The 25436-nt window shown below is 35.4% G+C and overlaps 1 protein-coding gene across 1 annotated transcript in view; it reads left to right on the top strand.

The window, feature by feature from the left end:
• The window catches only part of LOC117330714 (MIP-related peptides-like), a 46110-nt gene extending 31375 nt beyond the window's left edge, over positions 1–14735 (top strand). The window contains exons 2-4 of the mRNA XM_033889166.1: positions 4920–5005; positions 7260–7851; positions 14001–14735. Coding sequence (XP_033745057.1) covers positions 4936–5005; positions 7260–7851; positions 14001–14004 — 666 coding nt within the window. The 5' untranslated portion in view covers positions 4920–4935 and the 3' untranslated portion in view covers positions 14005–14735. The remainder of the gene's footprint in view (positions 1–4919; positions 5006–7259; positions 7852–14000) is intronic.
• Positions 14736–25436: the final 10701 nt, after the last annotated feature.

Raw genomic sequence — 25436 nt, 5'->3', positions numbered from 1 at the left:
TAACTTAGCATGATTACAGAAAGTATAGAAGTGATGCATGTGCATATTAGTGCATATGTGTATATAGTTTCATATTTCATGTATTTTGCTTAAACCGGGTGTTATTATCATATTCGTTTCTTAATAATCTGTGGTAGATACAGTCACCTACCTGACCACAAGGTTTCTCCGGGTACTCCGGTTTCCTCCCACAAAAGAAAACCCCTCACACGCTCCAATCCGGGACCATCAAATGCTTCGAAATTGTTGTACAATAAATAAATTTTACAATTTAGATATATGCGAAAGTTTCTTTTGTTGTGTACCTATGTACGGCAAAGTAAATGTCAGAAATTCGAAATCCAATGTGTCAAATTGAGCGTTGTACATTAACAAATTCGAAATATGAAATGTGATTATTTTTTTTATATATATCATTATTCACGACAAAATAACATGTTTTTACACGAGAGCTATATAGTAAATAATGGATTACCATCCGATTGTGTGGTCTGGTTAGAAAAACCCACTTTAGTTGGACAAACATGTGTGAACATTTATGTATGATTCGTGATTCCGGTAAAATATTTAATAGATTAACTAACCGCATTTAGTTCTGTCTATGGACCTATCATTACATATGCGGGATAATAAGAAATGACAGTTCGCCATAAAAGACGTTCAGTCCGTGCTTGCAGTGATGCATGCTTTTTTTTTTTTTTATACAATATGGCTGTTATAGACAAAATCTTCAATACGATCACTGTAATGGATAATGAGGAACATGCGGAGTAACAAAATACGGGATCTGGCAAAAATAGTGTAGAAATCCTAAAATGTGTACATTCGCTTTTAATCTTCATCTTCCGGAACTGTATGAGCTTACTTAATTTTAGAAACGTCATCGGCAGCAACATCTTCCGGAAAAAATCCGATATCATGCCTATTGCAGAGGTGTGATAAAGCATTATGATTATATTTTATTAAAAATGTAAAAACGCTGTTAAATCATTGGAATAATGGAATAATCCCTCAAGGGAAAATGAGATTGTTTTCGAGACTGTACAACATATATGAATGACAAATGGGTCTCCTCTTTCGTGAGGACAACTTGTCTATCATAAACCATCTATGCTTTTAGAAATAGAATTATTTGGAAACTTAACAAAATGATTGAAACATTGTAAGATCTATGCAAGTAAGGCTTTGTATTCCTGGAGGATAAGCAGTTTTTCTGTGCTTATTTATCATTGGTATGCTGGGATCATATTTAACATAAAGTCCATACATATATATATTTAGGAAAATAAGATTTTAATTATGACATTGCCAATAAATCCTTCCTCCTATTAACTCACCTTTAGGTACTAAATGGAATGTCAAGGGGCTTTGCCGGCACTGCTGACATTTATCTCAATGTGTGGTAAGGTTATCTTGGTTTAAACCACAGTGTCTGGGTAAGATATGACTCTGGCCGGTTACTTTAAATATGACAGTGACCGGTTCCTTTAAATATGACTGTGACGTTAAACATGCTTTAGACCTGCTACTTTAGATATGACTCTAACCGGTTACTTCGCATGTGACTTTGAACGGCTACTTTAGATATGACTCTAACCGGTTACTTTGCATGTGACTTTGACCGGCTACTTTAGATATGACTCTAACCGGTTACTTTGCATGTGACTTTGACCGGCTACTTTAGATGTGACTCTAACCGGTTACTTTGCATGTGACTTTGAACGCCTACTTTAGATATGACTCTAACCGGTTACTTTGCATGTGACTTTGACCGGCTACTTTAGATATGACTCTAACCGGTTACTTTGCATGTGACTTTGACCGGCTACTTTAGATATGACTCTAACCGGTTACTTTGCATGTGACTTTGACCGGCTACTTTAGATATGACTCTAACCGGTTACTTTGCATGTGACTTTGAACGCCTACTTTAGATATGACTCTTACCGGTTACTTTGCATGTGACTTTGACTGGTTACAATGGCATTAATGTTCAGTATGTTACATCATAGAGGACATATCACAGAGGTATACCTGCCATTCAGACAAGATGAACGAATATTCCAATCACTATCAATATATAAACCACCATTCAGATTTGCTGAAACAAGATCAAAAAGCAATTCAATCCTCACACTCCGCGGCATACAATACTTTACACGTGACGTACCTAAGCTGCCCCGTGTCCACTTAAACACTTGAAAGACCAATACTTGACGATGTACTTCGAAGCCATTGGTTTAAGTGGAATTCCGTGGCTTGTAATGTCAACTACAAACACGTGTAGATCCAGGGCATCGCCGTTACATCTGTCGGTTCTATTGCTCACAGAGATGTCAGGGAATCAATATCAATCAAATATCAAAGCAACGAACACCAATTTCGAGAAAGATATGTCAGCTTGATTTCGTATTTATGTTTTAGTGTCAACGCAACGACTACCAAATTCAGGAGAGATCTGTCAGCTTGATGTTACATTATGTAATAGTAATAAAGAGACAAACATCAAATTCAGGAAAGATCTGTCAGCTTGATGTTACATAATGTAATAGTATCAAAGCGACAAACATCAAATTCAAGAATGATCTGTCAGCTTGATGTTACATTATGTAATAGTGTCACAGTAACGAACACCCAACTGAGTTAAGATCTGTCAGCTTAATGACGTATATATTCTTATAGTGTCACAGCAAGTATCACCCATATCAGGAAATATCAGTCAGCTTTATGACATATATAACCGTATAATGTAACAGTATCTAAAATTAAAGTTGGGGAAGATCTTTCAGCTTAATAGAATAGTCAGAGTAACCGCATTGCAACGCCAAATTCAAAGAAAGATCTATCGGCTGACATAATGACATATTTGGTCAGAGTTTCACAGTAACTAATACCACTTTCAGGAAAAGATCTGTTAGCTTAATGACTTATTGAGTTATAATGTCACAGATATAAGATACAACCAACTATTGATAGTGTTTTCCCCGACATGACAGTTGCCGCTATGAAGGCTGATTAACGAATTGACAAAACGACGAGGTGAGCAGTATTGTGGTTTTACATATGAAATATATATAACAGAGTTGTTGTTTTTTTATAGAGAGAGAGATTTGATTCATCGTTAGCATGATATACAATTGTAGTAGTAGTGGCACTGGGTTTATTGTACATTATCACTAAAACTGAATCGTCATACAAGCTCTTTTATACCTCAATGCCATGTCATACAGATATACAGACTTCGTAATTTAAAACTGACAACATAAAACAATCTTATCGATACAAGGAAAATGATGAAGGAAATTTTGAAAATCTAATATATCTTTCAAAATAACAACAACAAAAAACAAAAAATAAATAAATAAATAAAAGTCTATCGGTGTTATTTTTTATATCAAACATGTGTATGTTCAGCTATGAAACTTATATAATCGTAATTCACTGATAAAAGATATTCGCCTGTCATCATGTAGCATGGATATAATGCTTCGTGACATTGTCAAATCAAGACAAACGAACGAGACCTAAAAGTAACGCGGCATCCATTAACGACTCCGATATTAGTTTAAGTTTTGAATGTCGGATAATTTCTATTGCTGATACACACCTTATGTAAAATTGAAATATAGCAAATTTGGAAATTAACTGTATTGATGAAAATACATCAATGTGTCTGTTTTAATTAATGTCATTGTTATTCGTACAAGATTTTCAAGGTCATTCATTAGGGTTGCATTTCCTCTGCTCATTGCTTTAAACATAAAGAAGAAAGCCATATCAGTTCCTTTACCAACAGTGAATGCAAGGTTTTTTTTTGTTTTGTTTTTTTAATATCAACTTAAGATGGTCGTGGGGAAGAATAAAATCTCATATTTACATATCCTAATATATCATGCGATATGACGTTTGACTAATCCAGTGATTGCTGGTAAGTTTGGTGGCTCCATATTAAACAGTATGAGTATTTGACGTTAAGTTTATATAACCTAGACATAGGCGATGTATTTGTGTGTATCAGGAGGGGCATATTATCCAAGAAACAGGGTCTTTTTCTCAATTTATCTTAATTGTGTTAATATATATCCGTTTATTCTGGTCATATGAAATGCTCGACAAAATGGAATTCTAAAACATAATTGTATCATGTTTTAACTGTATAATATACATTTATTATTAATATAAGAGCAAAAGCATGCATACCATAAACCTTACCTTACCAAATATGCTACTACCATTTAAAAAAAAAAAAAAATTACGATTTCTCCTGGTATAGAAATTGACAGATTCTTTTCGTTTTACCTTATGTTCAACCTACGAATACAAGTACGATAGTACATTATACTTCCTCTAAAAACGTGTGCACAATGGATTAGTAAATCAAAGCTATGGAAATGGTTTTGATATTCTTCAGCACTGTGTTCTTTAAGGAATATCCATTATCGATACACTATTTCTTTATAGTTTAGAAAATGTAATGACATTAAGAGAAAACACTCAGAATAACCTTGTCGATAAATAAGCATTTTGGTTCCTTTGTCACCACTTTAGTTCCCAGTTTACCTTTATTTGCATCACTGGTGACGTCTATTCAGCAGAATACGCAAACTATTCCGGAGTACCTGGTCCTATTCTGGTCCTATTTCTCTTTCATATTTTGCCCTCGGGTAATCGATTTTGAGTTGTAGTGATGATTTCGTTATTATTTAATGTTTTAAAACTTGTTGCCTTGCTAAAATCGAGATATCAGTACAAATAACTTAAGTTTACATTGTTTTACAACCGCTTTGGTTCTGGGCAACGTTGCACAAAATGTCAAAGGTAATACCAAATACCTTTGTTAGGATGGATGTTAAGATTCTTTTTGACAGCAGCCTATCCTCCTCATCCTGCCTTACTTGGATTTGTTTTTCTACTTTCAGCCTAAACACCAGCAGTATGAAATTCTTGGATACATGTATACTGGCACTTTTGTTAATAACACAGCAGATTCTCGCTGATGGGGCAGGTAAGTAAATATCCCGGTGGGATTGTTGTCAGACAGTTGGTGTTACACTTACCAGATCAAGAGTTATATATGTTGCTTAGGTAGTCTGTAACAAATTAATGAAAGTGGTGATAGTCTTGTTGTTCATATGGCGTAGGTGGATGAAGTTTTCATGATTAATGGCCAATTTGATATCAATCTGACTTCTAGAATGGTATCAGTTTCCCCGGGATATTTTTAATTGCAACACAACTTCAAACAAGATACATTTCTGTGTTATATCAATATTATTATCTTGTATAAATGTTAAGGTATGCTACTCATAAATTACAACCTATATATGATAACGGGGTTTTTAATCGCTAGACTAGCGGTTTAGAAATACCCCAGAAAGTATGCGAGTATCATATGACGTCGCCGTTGATAACGTCGCATTTGGTTTCCTGCAACATTGGCGTAATAGTTTTCAAGATAAAAGAGTTTTTCAGAGAGATTATGTACTGTAGATTACACCATAAGGATCAGCTTGAACTATATTTTACGTTATTGGGTTTTTTTTTTAAATCTGGAGTATGCTCTCATAATATGCCGCCTCGCGGATTATTTATGGTATACTCAGTCTCTGTTTTTATTGTGTTACATCTGCATAGCATAAAAATGTTCAATCAATATCTAAATATAACGCTCAAGTAGTTCTTTTTACAACTTCTGTATAACAGTATAAGTCATAGTCTGTGGTTTCCTAGAATTGTACATTTAATGTAGGTACGTAATGTGTTTGTTATTCGTCTGCATGAGTAACATAATGTTTATAAGATTTTGACTTTCTTTTTAAGATATTTTACATTCAGTATTTCCGTATACATTAATTACACGTTGCAGCTGGTATATATCCAAAGGAATAACTCCGTCTTTTCGTAATGCAGAGTTGTCTGCTTTTGTGAACAGGTATTGATTTCTACGTCATCTGTTTCTGAGAGTAACGTCATAAATCTGCGAGGAAACGACGTAATTTTCTAACGCAAACTAATGACGTAACATTCCATACCATCCAACAAGAGCAGATATCTCGGCATTACGGAAAACTGGAATACTCGTTTCCAGAAAGAATCGGAAATACATGGTTTTCAGTTGATGTGTATTTCTGAAGAGCTTGACATTATGGAAATGGCTTATTTCACACTGTCAGCCATAATTAATGGCGGAAACACTTTATTACATGTAAATTAATATATGTAATTTGATTTCTGATAAGAATGTCTAAAATTCCAATTTAATTTCGTAAAAGTTGAAACAAATATCACTGTTTGTATGAAAGTGTGTTTTCAAACAATCATATATGATAATTTAGCAAGGCCTCATCTTAACTTAGATATGTGGTTTCAGCAGCTGTTTTATATATCTATAAGATGATGTTTATTCATACAAGTTAAATTTATAGTAATACTACTTTTATAGTATTTATAGTATTTCAACAATGTGCCGCTTTGATGGCCATATTTCCTGTTACATATCTGAATGAAAAGAAAAAGAAATAAATAAAATACGATACATTGTTTGGGCAATTGACATGTATATCTCAGATAGATAAAACAAATTGCAAACGCGATGTCGCGATGCGCTTTGCCGCACTGCTCCAGCCCGCCCGTTGAGTTTCTTTTAATTTTATCTAAATTTACAACATTATCAAAGAATTATGTTTTAGCAGAGCAAATGGACCATTTTAAAATGCGTCATGCGAAAGATTTGTTTCATTGTGGCATGTGATATAGTCGTTGAACTCTACTTTCTTTGAATATCAATTGTAACTCTTGATTTTATTTCTTTTACATATCTCAATTTTCTTTCATACTTATATAGCAATACATTTATTCTTGATGCATATTTTTATCTTTCATAATATATTTTGTTCCTTATAAAGTCTGTATAACTGTTTTTTTCACTGTTTTAAAGAACATACTGTCGAGTTTTTAAAAAAATGTTGACTTACGCATATTGCCGATAATAATTTGTTCTTTATATTTATATATATATAGAGATAAAATGTATGTGAATTTCCAATTTATACGTAGACGATTTCTCCTATATTCAATAAATTTCAAATGATGATGTTCACTGTGATATTAAGATATGACAAACAAAATTAATCCTTCGTTTTCTTAAGTTTTTGCCTCTGCTAATTGAAGCCTTAAGAGTATATTTGATTTTGAGTGATAAAGGAAATATATATTTCACCTCTTATGGTTTGTTTTTCTTTCTCTTTTTCCTGCGGCAGGTGCGGCTGATACAGATGCTACAGATAGCCTGGAACAATATGACGGCAGTAGCGGAACAGACTTATTAGCGCAAGAGATTAAGCGTGCGCGTATCCCACAGTTTGTGGGGAAAAGGGACTACTTTGCGAATGATGATATAGATATGTCCGCAGACAGTCAAGACATTCCTATAGAAGTTGCTCAAGCTTTTGAGCGAAATTTGCTCTCGAGCTTACTCGCTGGGTCGAATGAAGGCTTACCCGAAGAAGGTGCTACGCAAAGTGACTATTTTGGCAGACAAACCCGTTACATACCAATGATGGTAGGCCGAAGAGGCAAATGGGCACCAAAATTCGTTGGAAAGCGACGAGGTCCACTTTTTGTTGGCAGGAGAAGGTCTCCATATTTCGTTGGAAAGCGCACTTCACAAACAGATAATATGGCGGCTGAAAAACGTAGAAACCCTATGTTTGTCGGAAAGCGTGCCGATCCTGTACTGGTAGCGAGAGGTTTATCAAAGCCTATGTTTGTAGGACGCCGAGGTCATCCAATGTTCGTTGGGCGACGAACAGCCAGCGGCGATCTTGATAGCTCTATATTTATGGGAAAAAGGTCAGTTGAAAGTTATGAAACTGGAGAGAGTTTGGCTAGTCGCAAAAAACGATCAGTAGACAACGGCGAAGTACATACGATAAATACCAAAAGTATATACAAAAATAAGGCGAGACAGCGATCAAATTCGAAAATGGTACGTAAAAAGCGAGACAACTATTCAAAACTCGATCGACGGAAACGTGAGAGCGATGTAGTTGTAGATAAAGATAGGCGTAACTTCGATGCTCCATATTTCGTCGGAAAACGGGGGACAAATCACTTTGAAAGAATACAAGCATTATCGGCGGCATACCCATTGTTTAGTGCTATGACAACACTTAATAAGCGAAACTCCATTGTTTTAGGAAAACGTCATCATAAATTTGACATACCAGATTTTGTTGGAAAGCGTTCACTTCATCCAATTGAAAGGCTAAAACAAACTAAATTTAGACCGTCAAATACTAATTATTTGAATCCTTCCCATACCAAGTTATTGGCAGATAAACGCTACAGCCCTCCTGATTTTATTGGGAAACGCTACAGTTCTCCCGATTTCATAGGGAAACGCTACAGTTCTCCCGATTTCATTGGTAAACGCTACAGCCCTCCCGATTTCATCGGCAAACGCTATAGTCCTCCCGATTTCATCGGGAAGCGTTATAGCCCTCCCGATTTTATTGGGAAGCGATACAGCCCTCCCGATTTCCTTGGGAAACGCTTCAGCTCTCCAAATTTCATCGGGAAACGTTATAGCCCTCCCGATTTTATTGGTAAACGATACAGTCCTCCCGATTTCATTGGTAAACGTTACAGTTCTCCAGATTTAGTTGTGAAACACGGATCTCATTATCGGTCCTCTGATATTAGAGATAAACGACGGTTTATTTCCCCTGATTTCATAGGCAAACGTGGTACTCTTTTCCTTTTTCCTACTTTTCGTAGCAAGGGAGACGGACAAGATGACAAAAAAAGACAAGATAATGTACTTGCAGAACGCCCCAAAAGCCATATAAATACAGCAAAATCAATCTATCAGTTCGATCCTAGTTCAATATTGACATTGTTAAATGACAACAACGCTGTTTCAAGTAAACCGAAAACTCCAAGCAAAACCCCGATTCAGTTAGAAAATACAGGCTATCCAGAAGTGACAGAATTCCTTCCAGCATTGGATGATGATAAGGATGATGAGTCTAGCGCTGACTCCATTCTAACAACAATTGCGATGCCTGGATTTATCAGGAAACGTAGTTCTGAGGTTATACGGGAAGAACGAGAGATATCCTTCACTCCTCCAGATTTCATCGGAAAACGCGCTTATAGTGAACCAGCACATGGAGATATGGTAAAGATGCCAGATGGTCACTTAGAACATTTTAATATTCCAAATCTGCAGACGTATACTACGAAAGTAGACAATGGCGGTATGAATACAGACTTTGTTATGCGACCAAGGAATTCAGCTTCCCGATTTCCGTCTGGTTCTCTTTCTAAAACTCCGTCCCTAAATTCGAACTTTCTACCATCTTTTCCATTTCGAAGCGCGACATCTTTTATTCCACTTTACCCTACAGGGTCTATGCAGTCCGGGTATGTGCAGGCAGACCCATTCGATACACATCTATCGTCATCGATGGATTTGCCTTCATCAAAGAGATTTCGGCGTATTGATTTACAACCAAAGATGGACTCGGTCACAGTGGAACATGCCATGAGTGGCAATGACAGAACAAACAGTGACGTTGATGACGAACTTAGTGTGTCGTTTGTTTCTGACTATGCTGGAGATACAAGTTTAGGTTTCTATGGTAACATACCAGAAACAACATAAGACACAATCACAAAAGCAACCGGAAGCGCTGTACACAATAGCAGTAGCGTAAGTCTTAAGTGTCAGTTTCTTCTGCGATGCCTTGACTGCTAAGCCTTTCCAAAACGGTACAATACCTCCTCGACATTTGGCAATTCAGCAATGGGTTCTGGGTTAAGTAAAAGTACATTTTATAGTATATATCTCTATGGAAATACTCGAAATATATCCTTAACTGTATTTTATATTAAAGACGATGACATCATGAACAAAGATATATTTTCCTATAGCTAATATCTAGAACTTTAGTTGTGATTGATAATGCTTATAGCAGATTATTAAAGAAGATGTCATATGTAACTAAATAAGTCGGGTGTCGGGAATATGGGGATGACTTGTAAGGACGCAGTACTGTTTGAAGAGGAGTGTGTTGTGCTGTCCAACTTTCCTACGGATGCTCGGCGTCCGAACTCTTCGTATCCCATAATGCATGTCGGCGTATTGATGAATGCAAGACGATATCCCGTGGTGACGTCATGTGTTCTGTCCTGGTATGACGTCATTGCTGACCGCAGATTTGATGACTTCATCAGCATGATGATTTGTATATCTTTGATCTCCCCTAATGTTACCTAATCCGTGATTATACTAACACTTTTTTCACGTCGAGACTGAAATGTCCGAGGTTCCCCCGACTAATTTTCTTTATTTTTCTTCAATTTAACCATAAACTAACTAATTCATTAACAACTGCTTTCAGTATCTACTAACAAAGTTCATTAACATTTTGTATGTGTTAATGTTATGCTTAAACAATGTCATATCGTGTGAAAGTGGCTTTATCAAAATCTGTATTGAGATTTGTATACCGTGTGTGTTGCGTGTGTGTATTTTTCTTAAATTATTTGTTAGCAATACTTTTTTTCCTGACCAGTAAATGTGGAAATATTTGGATGTGGATTTTCGGGTTGTGGAAAATGATTACAATTCTTATGCTTACTCAGAACACCCGACGCTTATAAATGAAACGTTGATGTATTTTTTTTTAAGATTTGCTATTCTTAATTTTTTTTTATGGAATTATATTGAAAAAAAAATAGATGAAAAATTAAAAAGATAATATTTTTAAAACAAAAATATTACTAATTCTCTGAAAATACATTTTCATAGAGTAACTTTATTGCAGTTAATAGTTCTGTGGGAAAAGCACCATTTTCAATTCTAGCGTTTAGTAAAATCTCGAAAACTTCACCATCAAAATTATACTTCACAGTATATACATGCAAAACCATTGCCGTCATATACTTTGGCAGTGTTAACTACGTGAATATTTCCACAACGCGGATACTGTGAAGCATCCAAACGTGAATAATTCCACTTCTACGGTAATAACAAACTTTAATGATATTCATTAATACAGAACATTTTCAGAATAACTGGAATCCTGAAAAAAGGTAGGTATTTGGGGGTAATGTTGTATTACAATTATATTTCCATATATTATTTTTGAGCATCAGCATTTACGAACGGACTGAAATACAACTTAAATATTTTGTCTTACCCATACATATTTCTTTCATTGTTTCTTTATATGTTTTTTAAAGCATTACAATTTTTCCGTTTCAGATTTAATTCGATACCATTATACATTTTTATCATAATGGTATACAAATACATATTTTACATGACTCTATATAATGCATATAGTTTAGTTTCTCTAAAGTTTACTGCAAGGTAGCAACTCCTATTTTTGTTCCACAAAATATATATTATTTATATAGCACACACACTAATACCATATACTTTACATAATATATATATACATATACAAATCATTTATTTAAAATTTCATTTCTTTAATATAAAACGCTAAAATATGAAAAATTTACGTTGATAATAGTATGTAATGGAGAAGAAAGAATCGTTTGTTTTGATTAGGAATGTCATCTTAAGAGCCTTATAGTACACGTAACAAATCTAACGATGAAGTGATTTCTAATCCGGGTCACACGATAATAAAATAGCCGTCAACGCTGTATTGACAATGCACTTGCTCCGACCATTTGCCAATCTATTTCCCAGTTTCGTCGACAAGCACGGCTTGTTTGTCAAGCCTACGTGCTCCATGTCCGGTTTAAAGCTACAGAAACATGCTGTTTTCTTTCCGTCTTGCGCTATAGAAGTCTGCTCGTTGTCCGACAACCCGTGTACGTCCGAACGATTTCTAGCGACAAACCACTCAGATGGTTGACTTGTATTCAGTTTTCTTAATCTAAACCCACCATGTTATGTTATAATTGTTAGCATCGTCGTGGTGTGTCGTCTACTCAGGAAGACCCTTCACGGCTCACACAGTGTGGTGCTGGTCAGTTTTCTGTTTTTATTTAATGGGTTTTGTTTTACTCTTAGGTAATATATATATTCAAAACTACCAAAGGTCAGATATTGTACCTCGAAATACTGTGAAGCACGTTTCATTGTTGACTTGATACAATTAAAGATAACCACGGGAAGATCGACGAAATAAAAAGACGGCTTTGATACATATAGAATCTGACACAAACCGGCTCTGTCATAACAACAAAAATGCATTGTCTCAATTTCAATTTTGCATTTATGAAAATAAAACACAAGAAGGTTGCCGGCATTCCAATGAATACATGTCACGTCTGTTAATCTGCGCTGACATTCCAGTGAAGATGAATTCAATAAAGGAAAATTAAGAACGGCGATAATTGGCCAATCCGTTAATTATCGGCCGATACCGGTCACCGAGTTACCATGCCCGGTAATTGACAACGTTAGCTTCAGGATAGCTGTCTCCACTTTATTTTCAATACCATACTCATTTTCCCCGGTTATGCTGCTAAAGAAAAGTAGTACGCCATATAGTATTTACAATGTATATACATTTACAATCTTGGTTTACTTAGCATTGCATATGGATTCTGATTATTTTCATCAGTATTGTTATCGAGATATATTTCCCTTTGATTTTTGTCTGCTTCGCGTACCAACTTGTCGTGACATTTTCTCGAAAACGACATATTAGACAATTATGAGAATTTACATGGATACTGATGGTTAGGGCCAGGTTTGCAAAACGTCTGATGACGTCAATGAAATGGCTTCCCTTACCTTAATCAGTTACAAATCAATGATTAAGCTTACAACTGGGTATATCGCCTTGATTCTTACAATAAACCAAGAAATGTATTTATTTATTGTTAAAAATAGCGAATATCGTATTTCAAACGAGTGTAATGAATTTAATGCATTTGTCATGTTAAGACTATTTCGGGCATGCTAGAAGTATCGCAACGGGTAAACCGGTAGCATGCGCATCACACATAGATGTACAACTTAACCGGAAGTCCCGCACTAGAGTCGTAAACTGAGTAACTCTACGATATTGTTAAGTCTGATCAATAGATAATTCAATTTTCTTTAGCAACAGGGACAGGAACAATCTGTCACAGATAATTCAGTGACTCAAGTAATTTGAGAAATGTGAACATAGATTAGAGTTGGAAGCCTTTGTCGTCACAAATGGACACTTGGTAATCAATTATATGTTTATTTTTGTAGGGAGCTATTTTCTGGAACGATTTTAGTGATTTACGTTTCAGGTTTGACCTTAGCAATTGGTCATCCGTTCGCTTAAACCCAAAGATTTGAAAAGATCGTACTACTTCCTAAACAATGTGAATTGTCGTTAAAAAACATGAAATCTTCACATTGCTGCAAGTATTTAAACACTCTACACATAATGTATGTACAGATATATATCGCAGTACATTTGACATTCAGATGTTTTAATAGGGTTTTGGCATGGAAATGTAATGTAAAGTAAAACATATTTAGCGTAAAAATAGACAGAGAACAGTATATGCAAACACGGATGATTTCAAGACGGGAAAAAGAAAAGAAATTAAAAACAAGTAAAGATGTTAAAAGAATATTAACCTAACATAAAAATGGATATTGGGGTTGTGTTTAGAACGTTAGGTCTAGAGGTATAAATAAAAAAAACAAAAGAAAGCAAAACAAACAACGAACAAGCACACATCTAAACAATATACATGTACACTTGACAAGACTCAGAACTTACTTTTTTTACTGATTTCAAATTTTTTTATGGAAATATTTGCTCATTTTCAAGCATTTATTCAGGAACCTGTACTATATTATAAAAGTCTGATAACAGAAACATGCCAAGCTACTCACACTCACAACGACATTCCAGTCTGTCAGAATCCAAAGTACTAACTTTCTCGGTAGAATGTTTAAGTTTCATCTAATGTATGTGAAATCTTAACATTGTATTCATTAAGTTTTAATATTGTATTTTCAGATGAACCTAAGGAAGACTCGTTTCTGAAAACAGCATTGCGTCTGTCTGTTAATCATTTGAACACACCCGAAGAGGATTTCCGTAGTCCCACAGAAACAGGAAGTATTAAATATGGATTCCCGGATGTAGTTAAGAGTTTAAAACCGCATGTACCAGGACATCCGTTCGGACTAAATAATCTTAATCCCGCATTCAGGAATTTCCAAACTGGACAAATTGGCTCGGATTTTTCTGACTCTTACACAGATAACGACCGCATTGAATTCAGCAAGAAGTGGGCGGAGTTTCTAGGAAAACGCACCAACAAGAGGTGGGCTGAGTTCATTGGGAAACGAGTTGGAGATTATCTCCGCAAAAGGTCTGGAGAATGGTTGGGCTGATTTAAACCATTAACAAATGACGTAGAAGATATATGCCTGAACAAATAAGACTGTGCTTTTTGGGTCATTTTTTAATCAACAATAATTCCAATGTATAAGTTGAAGTTCGCAGGATGTTTTCGTTTCATATGAGTTTATTTAGGGTTACAATAAATGTTTTCCTTATGTCGCGGCAACGTTCATAAAACATTGTCCTGACTATAGTCATAGACATTCATACATCACGTGTAACCAATGACCTTGACCTTCGTTGGCATGTTGCGTCGCTCAATCTTGTAAATATAGTAAATTATTTGTTTAAATGTCTTCGTCGGGTGTGGCGATAATGTTGAGGATTAAAGAAAATTGAATTTTCCATGAGTCTTTTTCATGTTTACTCCTCCGGACGAGAACACGAGTCTAATTAGTAACACAACCCTGATGACTTATTGTTGACACGTAATATAGATTCGTTTGATTTGAGAGCAAACCCAATTTACATCACCTCCATCTTCATGTATGTCATGCTGTTGTCAAAAATGTAGGGGGTTTTATTTGGAAATTATGGAATAAAAATGTCTGCTTCTGATATAGAATCTTTCAAAAAGAGCGAAATTCGGGGAGAGTTATTGTTCCCATGAGGTGAAAATATTCTAGTTTTTAAAGAGAGATTTGGAGGCTAAGACGTCGCTTTAACCATAAAGAAGGTCATAACTAAGATATTGACATATCAATCGGAGCTATTACTCCGAATCCCCGTGTGTATACATATTTGATAGATGTACGTCGTTCTGACATTGTTGCGAAATGAACACCGTTCTTCGGAAGCCTGTACGGCTCAGCGTATTACTTTTATTGTGAAAACTACTTTGCTGTATCGCAATAACGACCTTGTATCATGTAAAAAGAACTTAGCTGTGTCATTATAAAAACGATTAAGATATGACTGTATAACTTAATGATGTCCAAATCGACATTACGACATAACGACATACTGTATTTCTTGGTGATTTTAGCATGCTTACGTAGAACACATACCATAAAACCGTCTTCACATGAATTCATACATACACAAAGGTTTCAAACACAATAGAACTATCCGAAAAGAGGATGAACCACTTCCGAACAGACAAGTAAGTGTATAGGAAGGGGGATAGCACTGGTTGGTAGGACCAGTTAGCTGTTATTACTACCATTCTGACATTGCTTGACAGACAGTTGGTCGCTAATGCAGGTTCAAATATATGAATAAACATAAGTATGGTTGAAATAGACAATGGACGCTAATAATGTTTAAGTAAGCATACGGTAGATATGGAAAGTAAGCTGCTAATACAAACATATGTTGGATATAGAGAGTTGTCGCTAATACAGGTATACTGTTATACAAACCTACATGTGTATAAACAGTGGTCGCTAATACAGATCTGCCTGTATACATTATGTGATGTAAGATATAGACAGTGGTCGCTAATACAGGTTTGGTTGTCTAAATGTTATGTTAGATATAGACAGTGGCCGCTAATACAGGTTTTGTTGGCTAAATGATGTTATGGTAGATTAAGACAGTGGTCGCTAATACAGGTTTGGTTGTCTCAACAATGATATGTAAGATACAGACAGTGGCCGCTTATACAAGTTTTGGATAAAGGGAGTGGCCGCTAATACAGGTTTGGTTGTCTATATAATGATATGGTAGATATATACAGTGGTCGCCAATACAGGTTTGATTGTCTAAATAACGTTATATTAGATGTAGACAGTGGTCGCTAATGCAGGTATACTGTTATATAAACCTACATTTGTACAGTGGTCGCTAATATAGATCTGGCTGTCTAGATAATGTGATGTTAGATATAGACAGTGGTCGCTAATACAGGTTTGGTTGTTTAAATGTTATATTAGATATAAACAGTGGCCGCTATTACAGGTTTGGTTGTCTAAATAATATTATTGTATATATAGACAGTGGTTTCTAATGCAGGTTTGGTTGTCTAAATAATATGATGTTAGATATAGGCAGTGGCCGCTAATACAAGTTTGTTTGTCTATATTATATGTTAGATATAGACAGTGGCCGCTAATACAGGTTTGGTTGTCTAAATAATGATATGGAAGATATAGACAGTGACCCGCTAATACAGGTTTGGGTATCTAAATGTTATGTTAGATAAAGACAGTGGTCGCTAATACAGGTTTTGTTGTCTAGATAATGATATGATAGATATAGACAGTGATCGATAATACAAGTATACTCTTATGAAAACACATATACTTCGGTCTCTTACACAGGTTTGGCTGAACATAAGCATATTGTAGATATATGCATGTAATATATAGACAGTGGTGGCTTATACAGCTGTCGATGTAAACTAAATATTTGGTGGATTTAGAGAGTAGTCGCTAATACAGGTTTTTATTGATACATACATATTTGGTGGATATAGATAGTGGTCGCTAATACAGGTTTGGCTGTATAAATATACATATTTTAGATATAGACTGTGGCTGCTTGTTCAGGTTCGGATGTAATATATCCATAAACATATAGTATATATCAACAGTGGTCGCTAATACAGGTTTTACTTCATATATAATCATATTATAGATACAAATGTATGGACATGTGGTCGCTGATACAGGTTTTACAAGAACAAATGAAATCTCAAATGTTACACAATATACAGAGGATCTATAGCGTGCATGTACATGCATATTTACGGAAGTAAATAGGTGATGTTCAAGAAATCGGTGTGAGGGTCTACAAATGTAAAAGGCAGGCGTAAACAAGTGCTTTTAATCTTCATTTTGAATTTGGCAATTTTTTTCGATTTCCTGTCAGCAAATGATAAGCTATTTCATAAAGTGGTTGCAACCTTACCGCGGCACCGGTTACTATACGTCACAGTTCGAGAGTTTGGGACGGCTAACAGGGATTTTGTCTCCGATCACAGCGATCATGACGCTTGATATAGGGTAACAAGTTCCTGTATATAGCGCTGGTGGGTTGCGATCCCTGTATTAAGTACGGGTAACAAGTTCCTGTTTATTGCACTGGTGGGTTTTTCTCTCTGCATTGAATACGGATAACAAGTTCCTGCATATAGCACTGGTGGGTTATATTCCCTCTGTTAATTACGGGTAGCAAACTCCTGCATATAGGACTGGTGGGTTGTGCACTTTGTATTGAGTACGGGTAACAAGTTCCTGTTTATTTCGCTGGTGTGTGTTGTGTTTACTGTATTGAGTACGGGTAACAAGTTCCTGTATATAGTACTAGTATGTTGTGCTCCCTCTATTTGAGTTCGGGAAATATGCTCCTGTTTATAGAGCTAGTGTGTTGTGTGTGTTGAGTACGGACAACAAGTTCCTGTACACATCTCTTGTGTGTTGTGCCGTCTCTATTGAGCATCGATAACAGGGTTGTTCCAGTGTTCTTAGTGATTCGGTTATCTTTGCTTACTCGCACATACAGTTATTTGCCATATTTTACAATACACTAACGTTAATAATCGCATAGCCACCTAAAAAAGTAGCATTGCAATACAAACTTGCTATGTCTTAAATCACTAGGTAATAAGTAACTACATCACACAAACTCGAAGTAGCTTATCTTCGGGGATATGGTTTCGAGATTATCTGTCGGTAATAATCAGGTAGCCGCCCCGCCCACATCTATGGTGACAAACTACAAAGGCAGCGTAAAGGTGAGCAGGTGTTGTATTCGACCTTCACCTTCAGTTCGTTTCTTATCGATTTGGACGTCACTGTTGGCAATTGTAAAATGAAAAAGAAGACAAAGCCCATTACTTTTTTTTAATACTCATGTAAATCGTATATAACAAAATATAAAAAAAAAAACGTTTAAGTTTTCAATTTCAGGATATAAATTTTAGTTTATTCCTTTCGATTAAAAAAACATACAGACGGAAAAGACATAATTGTTTCAATGTTTTTGACGTTCGTCCTCGGGGAAAAGCTTTCAACAGACAATAAAATCGTTTTTCTTGAACCTGTTACTTAACGGTATGATACCTCGGTATGAGTACTGGTAATATTAAAAAAAAATATACGAAAAAATGTCACTGTTTATCTAAAGATAGCCATCATAAACTTGTAAATAGGGTAAACGTATTCGAGCTGCATTAATTAGGCAATAGTATATTAAGTCTTCTAATCATTACATGTTCGAAAATTCCAAGCGGATTTCGAAAAGTCAGATATTTAACATTAGGAGGTACATACTATAAATACTTATAATAAAGTAAGGAGAAAAACACAGAAAAGGCAGAAAAGGGAGAAAGCAAACAGAAAAAAACCGATAGGGAGGAGAAACAAACAGACAAACAAAAACCGAAAGGGAGGAGATGCGAACAAAAGAAAAAACACAGAAAGTAAGGAGGCATAAACATATAGACAACAACAGAAAGGGTGGATAAACAAGCAAACAAGGAAAAACAAAAGGGACTGAGAAACAAACAAACAAACAAAAACAATACAAATAGAAGGAAAAAAAACCAGACAAAAACAGAAAGGAATGACACAAAAGCAAACAAAAAACAGAATAGAAGGACAATAAAACAAGACGGAAAGGAAGCAGAAACAAGCAAATTGACAATAACAGAAAGAAAGGAGAAACAAACAGAACAAAAAACAAAATTGAAGGACATAAAAACAAGTCGAAAAAGAAGCAAACAAATAGAGAAAAACAGATAAAAAAACATGAGACAAAAACAGACAGACAAAGCAGAGAGGAAGGAGAAACAATCAAACAAAAACACAGAGGAAAGGAGACATAAACAGTTAGACAGAAACAAAAAAGGAGAAACAAACAAACAAAAACAGAAAAGGGGGAAACAAACAAATAGACAAAAACAGAAAGGGGGCGTAACGAACAAACAGATTTAACAGCATGGAATGGGATACGAAAACAACAGACAAAAACAGGAAAGCAAGAGACACATGCAAACGGACAAAACAGAAAGGACGGAGAAATAAACAAACACAACAGAAAGGAAGAAGAAACAAAAAAGGAAAGGAAGGAAAAACAAATAAATTAATCAAGCTAAAAAAGGGGGAAGAAAGAAACAAAACAAAAAAACAGAAAGGGAGGAGAACAAAAACAGAAAGACAAAAATAAAAAATGAGGAAACCCTAACTGATAGGCAAGCAGATTATAACGAAATGAGCATCCGCCAACAAACAGTCAACGAGACATGAGGAAAATCAACGAATAAAAACAACAGCACGATATGTATTAATTAGTTTCAAAACCTAAACAGTAATAAGTCAACAAATGGCATGTTAAATAAAGAAACCGTGGGCGATGTGACCTCTTCACAATACTGCCCCGGAGATATAGGGACACGGGGACGTATTGTGACTAAACAAGATAAAACAAGATTAACTACATTGTCTGATGTCTTGTCCGATCTGATCATGCCTCTGTCTAGGTAAACAGTCTAGGATTATCAAGGCAACAGGACCTTTGGACATGACAAGAATACGACCACATCAAATCGAACAATCTGTCTTCATAATCTATTGCTACAGCATGCAAGAGCGAAATCTGTTACCGTTACATTTGTATATTATATCAGCCAGCGGGAACTGTGTTTGTCTTACTCTCTAAACACATCAACACTGGTATTATACTACCGCACATCATCGTGTCGTCTAAAGTCTTCACGTTTCATCAATTGTCCAATCGAGTATTGATAGAAATATAAAGATATATCCACATTACTTTAATGTACGATAAAGGAGAGCGAAGTAATGTCTAGCAAAATATATATGTGATTCTTCAGTTGATAGTTGTTTTTTTTTACAATCCTAAATCAAAGTTGAAGATGGGTATATTGATGGAGGGGATGGAGGGATAGATGATTTTTTTATGTTTTGGTCACACAGTTTAATAGGAGGATTGAGTTGTAATTAAATGTGATATGATTGTACATGGATATCAAACCAAATCATTTTTGTTATATAAACTAACTTATGGGAAGCAAAGTGCGTGTTAGTCAATCTTGTACATTATACAATGTATAAGCTAAACAATGGTAGCTATTTATTAATATACTTTCCTTTGTTTGTTTGCTTGGTACTGCATATAACCACATTAACAGCAAATTTCAGATCAATTTGAAGAGGGGAGCTTGTAGATGTTCCTCACCTATTGAAACTGAAAAAAACTAACAATGGTTTTAATTTGTCATATTCTAATACATAGAATGAAAAGTCACAAATATTGTCAATGGTGCATGTACACGTCTCCAAATGAAAATATCTTAACATCTTCTATATGATTCTGTTGTTGAGTCTACCCTTGGAAAACAACCACATGGCAATAATTCAATAAACAAGCATTTGCCTTAGCTTAAAATTTATTTTTCTAATTTTACTTATTTGTTTTTGCATGGCTGGATAGCATAAACTGTTATTCGCGTTAATCTGTCAAACAAACAAAAGGTTTGAATGAAATAAATCTACACCTACGCATAAACTAAAGAACTCCAGAATCGTGATATTCGTCTGCATCAAACCAATTTCAATTGATAGTAACGCCATTGAAGAGTAAACACACGTGTTCGTTGTTGTTTATTCGTTCTTCAGCATATATTTCCACCAATAATAAAACTATTAATAAAATATTTAAATGAACTTTTCACAAGTGTAGCATTCGTGCAATTTGTGCATTTGTGAGCTCTTATATGCAAAGCAACGGGGAGACCATCAAAACCGTATAGGAGCATCTAAAAATACCAGTTTAAGGATATCGATTTCGAGAAACTATCTTCTGATAAACAATAGGGTCCTTTGTATACTACTCAGAACGATTGGTGTTAAAGGCGATGTCAGGGCTGCGTAAACGGACTTTTTCATTTAGTGTCATAAACAAATGTTCGCATTTACATACATGTATATGTGAAACCTTGCATTGGTCAACGGGTAAATAATTGCCTTCTCAATAAGATTACTTATGAAACTGCGGGCTCTAATTTGAAATCTGATTACGCGCTGTATAAATATGTCTCTGCACATGTAGAAACTTAGTCGGCGTAAATCATTGAAAATGTAGTCATCATTTTCTATTTATTTACCTTATCTACAGTCTCCATGCGAATGTATACCTTGTTCATAATTTGCCCTTGATTCATCGATTTTCAGTAGGAATCACGATTTCTCTTGAATGTGGGTATTCTCTCCTTTTACGTCTCTGTCAATCCATGGGAGGGGGATAGAATGTTGCCTATTTCCGTCCGTCACCTAGGTTCCTGTTCCGTTTTGAAGCAATGTCCATATCGAACACCACTCTACAGAGTTAGTTCTTATTTTCTAAACCTGAGCACATCTGGTAATCATTTAAAGGGATAAAGACACCTTGACTCCTTCTTCACATGGCACAATATCAGAAAACTCCTCGCCAGATTTGGCGTTTTCTATCTTATTTTTATTGTCATTTTATCTACTTGTTAACACACACTTGTTCGCTGTTCATTCGCAGAATGCTGCTTTTTGATTCGCTAATATTTTCTTTCATACATCTATGAAAAAAGCTCCGCTCACTTAAATGATAATGATTAGATGAATTAATCTGGCGTCACACCACCTAGCGGAGTGATTTCTTTGCCGTCAATGGGATTCCTGTTTACTACACAAACTACTGTTCACGTACACGCAGTGTATACGTCTCATTGCCATCCAATGTTGAAATCAAGACTTCGCTTCTGATTTAACATGAAGATAAAGCGTTAACGCACTTCATTAAATTTGTCTATGTCCAGTTGGCCCATAACTACAAACCGAAAGCAGTTCAATGCTTAAATGTTCCGTAATCAAATTATTGAATAGGCGGATTTATACATCGGTTTTTGTTTTTTCCCTTTGTTATTCAGAAATAATTATTAATCATAAGCAATGATAGGAATATTATTTAGTTTCTTGCTGGTATGAAAGAAACATCGCGCGTACACGTATTCATTCAGTTTTCATTTCGGTTTTTCTTTCGTACAAGCATGAAACTGAAACATATTCCTTACAATGCTTTCTTATTATTAATATCAAAAGAATATTTAGCACTGACTTATTATACGAATTCCCCAAAATAACCCACTATGATATGAGGTAATTCTTGCCTTAAAAGAACTTAAATGTTTGTAAGCATCCCCTGGCGTCCGTCCTCATACGGCCTTGGGTGTTGTGATGACGTTAAATCACACAACACTAACAAAACAAACACCATTGATATCTTTTTCTGAGTGGAGACTTGTCAAAGGTTATACCCCTACGGTTACATATCCGTTATGAAAAAGAATTTAGATAGGCTTGTACCTACTACCCAGTTTTTGTATTGGATAACAAAATGTGTAATGTTTACTCCTTTTGGTTGCCTTTAGTTAAAATCTGTAGTCTTACTGTGTGCTGTTGAAAATAGATGAAAAGCAATATTGTTGATCTATAGAGGAAGAATTTTGATATGGTTTATTATATACTGTTCTATTCCTTCAACCTAATTTTATTGAGCTTCATTTCATGCTCTAGTAATTTGACTTTTCATATAGCAACACAATCAGTTGTATAATGCATACAATAGGAGTGTTACACTGTATGCCCTATTTCTCACTGATAAGTATCGGCCTTGACAATGGCTCGATACCTGGGCTATTATTGCTCATTCTAAACAGCCTGAAGTGCTTTTTAGAAGTTTAACGTCCTCGCAATAGCCAGTGTCGTATAAGGACGGGAGCCTGAAGTGAATGCAGATGGGATATCGCGAAGTATAATTAGTGAAACGGTCCAATTACTAAAAGAAACGATTTAAGATTTATATCATACAATTGATTGGATACAATAATATATTGTAAAGTGTCCGCTTATTATCAGCTTTAAAACGAACCCCTGATAATGGTGGGTTTTACACTAGTAAAATAAAACAGACGTTTGCACCAATTCAGAAATACATTTTACACCTTCGCTGGACTGTATAAATCAATAGAAAGCTAAGGACTTGATTGGAACCTGTAAATTATCGATATGATTTACTGCTACAGCAGTGCATTTAAAATCATACAGGGCGATAAGGTTGACATATCTCGCATCGAGTTACCTTTTGAAAGCCCTATTACTGATAAAACGCAAGGCAATAAGAACTGAATGAAATAACTCGGACACCCACCAGTTACCCTGCCAGGTAAATTGACGGCAGATGTCGATCATTAAAAATATTGAGATATTTTTATTTTTATGGCCTCGGCTATGAACGAAATTCTAGGCAAGCAGCTATATGCATCTTAAAACTGCCACTGCATCAACCATAACACAATGTTTTGGTAGGGGAAACGTCGACTATATAAACGCCAATGAATGTTACGAAACTATAGAAAAAGAAAAATGTGTATAAAATAAGGAAGAATATGTGGTTAAATTATTGAATTTGCGGTGAGTTTGTAGCATCAAAGACTAGTTTAGTAAATTTTGTTAGTTCCATTCATTTTTTTACAATCATGTATTGAATTGAGCGTACCGTTTTTTTTTTTTCTTCATTAAGGGTAATCTGAATCGGATGAATGCAGTTGGCAACGGAGATTTTTTATGAAGAGCTCAGAATACGTTTACTGTCAACTGCGTTCATGCTACCATAAACCCAATCAATGTGATGTTCAATCCCCAAGTATGCGTGCCTATGATAAGCATATACGGGGATTAATATAATTTCGATTTGAGTTCATTTCTCCAAGGGCCAGCTGATTTTATTAATGTGTTGCAGTCTCGATTTTGTCTACGTATGACTGTGTCAACTGTTGCTACACTTTATCCTCGGTAAAGCTATTCTTAATCATATGGCGTTTAATTTACAAAATTGTCGCATGATGCTCTTCTCATATGGCCACTAAACAATATTGATATTAAGCAGATCAACCCCAAATGAGCGTTTAAAATCCACTATCTAGCGTTAAATCGAAATCTACTGGGAGAAATCAGCATTAGAGCACATCGAAATATCTGTAGTGTATCATAATACCTATCTACATCATTAGTCTAATTATCATTAAGTGATTAACAGGGCTATTGAAACAATCAAATCGTGCAAATATTGGAGTATATTTACTTCTCCTGTGCTAAAGTACAAAATCTAAAAATCTTAATTGTATTATTAAAATCATATTCCAAAGTCGATGTGTAATTCTGATATTAATCCTAAATGCAATGTTGATTTGTTTGTTTTTGTTTAACGTCCTATTAACAGCCAGGGCCATTTAAGGACGTGCAAGGTTTTGGAAGTGGAGGAAAGCCGGAGTACCCGGAGAAAATCACCGGCCTACGGCCAGTACCTCGCAACTGCCCCAGGTAGCTTTCAAACTCGCAACTCAGAGGTGGGAGGGCTAGTGATTAAGTGTCGGGACACATTAAACACTCGGCCACCGCGGCCCCTTGCAATGTTGAAGCCGCTGGAATGTGTAATAACTTTTTTCACAGTGTGTTTACTTCTGATAATGATTTCATGCATTATCATCCTGTGTATTCAATTATAACTCTTTTGAAAATCTCTTTTGCACAATTGACCTGGGCTGTACCAAAGTTCTTAAGATTTTGAATAATATTGATATAAAGAAGGCTTGTCGGTACTACAATATATCTGGTATACTCCGATAGTTTTGAAAGAATGTGAGCATGAACTGTGTGTTCCAATTTGTTTGATAAATCGCTTCGTGAAGGTAATTTTCACATGTAATACCAATTTTAAGTCTGGTCTAAGAAACTGTGTTACAAATCATAGATCAATGTCATCAATACCAATATTGTCAAAAAAGGTCTACGATAGCCAATCTCTAATACTTAACTGCTTTTGCGCCTGACGCTGTTGATCAAAAGATTTTTCAATTTGTGTCAAGTTTTTGAGAGTCACGAATTATTATTACATAAACACGCTTCATCAGGGATAGCATTTCAAATTGGTTCAACAACTATATTAGAGATCGGCAATACAAAGTAACTGTTAACTGGGCGGCATCGAGGTGATGGAATATTTCTTCTGGTGTTCCACAGGGTTCCATGCTGGGGCCAAAATTATATTTGA

This window comes from Pecten maximus, chromosome 7 (genome assembly GCF_902652985.1).
Source record: "Pecten maximus chromosome 7, xPecMax1.1, whole genome shotgun sequence".
NCBI classification, from domain to species: Eukaryota; Metazoa; Mollusca; class Bivalvia; order Pectinida; family Pectinidae; genus Pecten; species Pecten maximus.
Note: the sequence above shows the minus strand (reverse complement) of the source record. Positions and strands in the feature narration are given on the sequence as shown.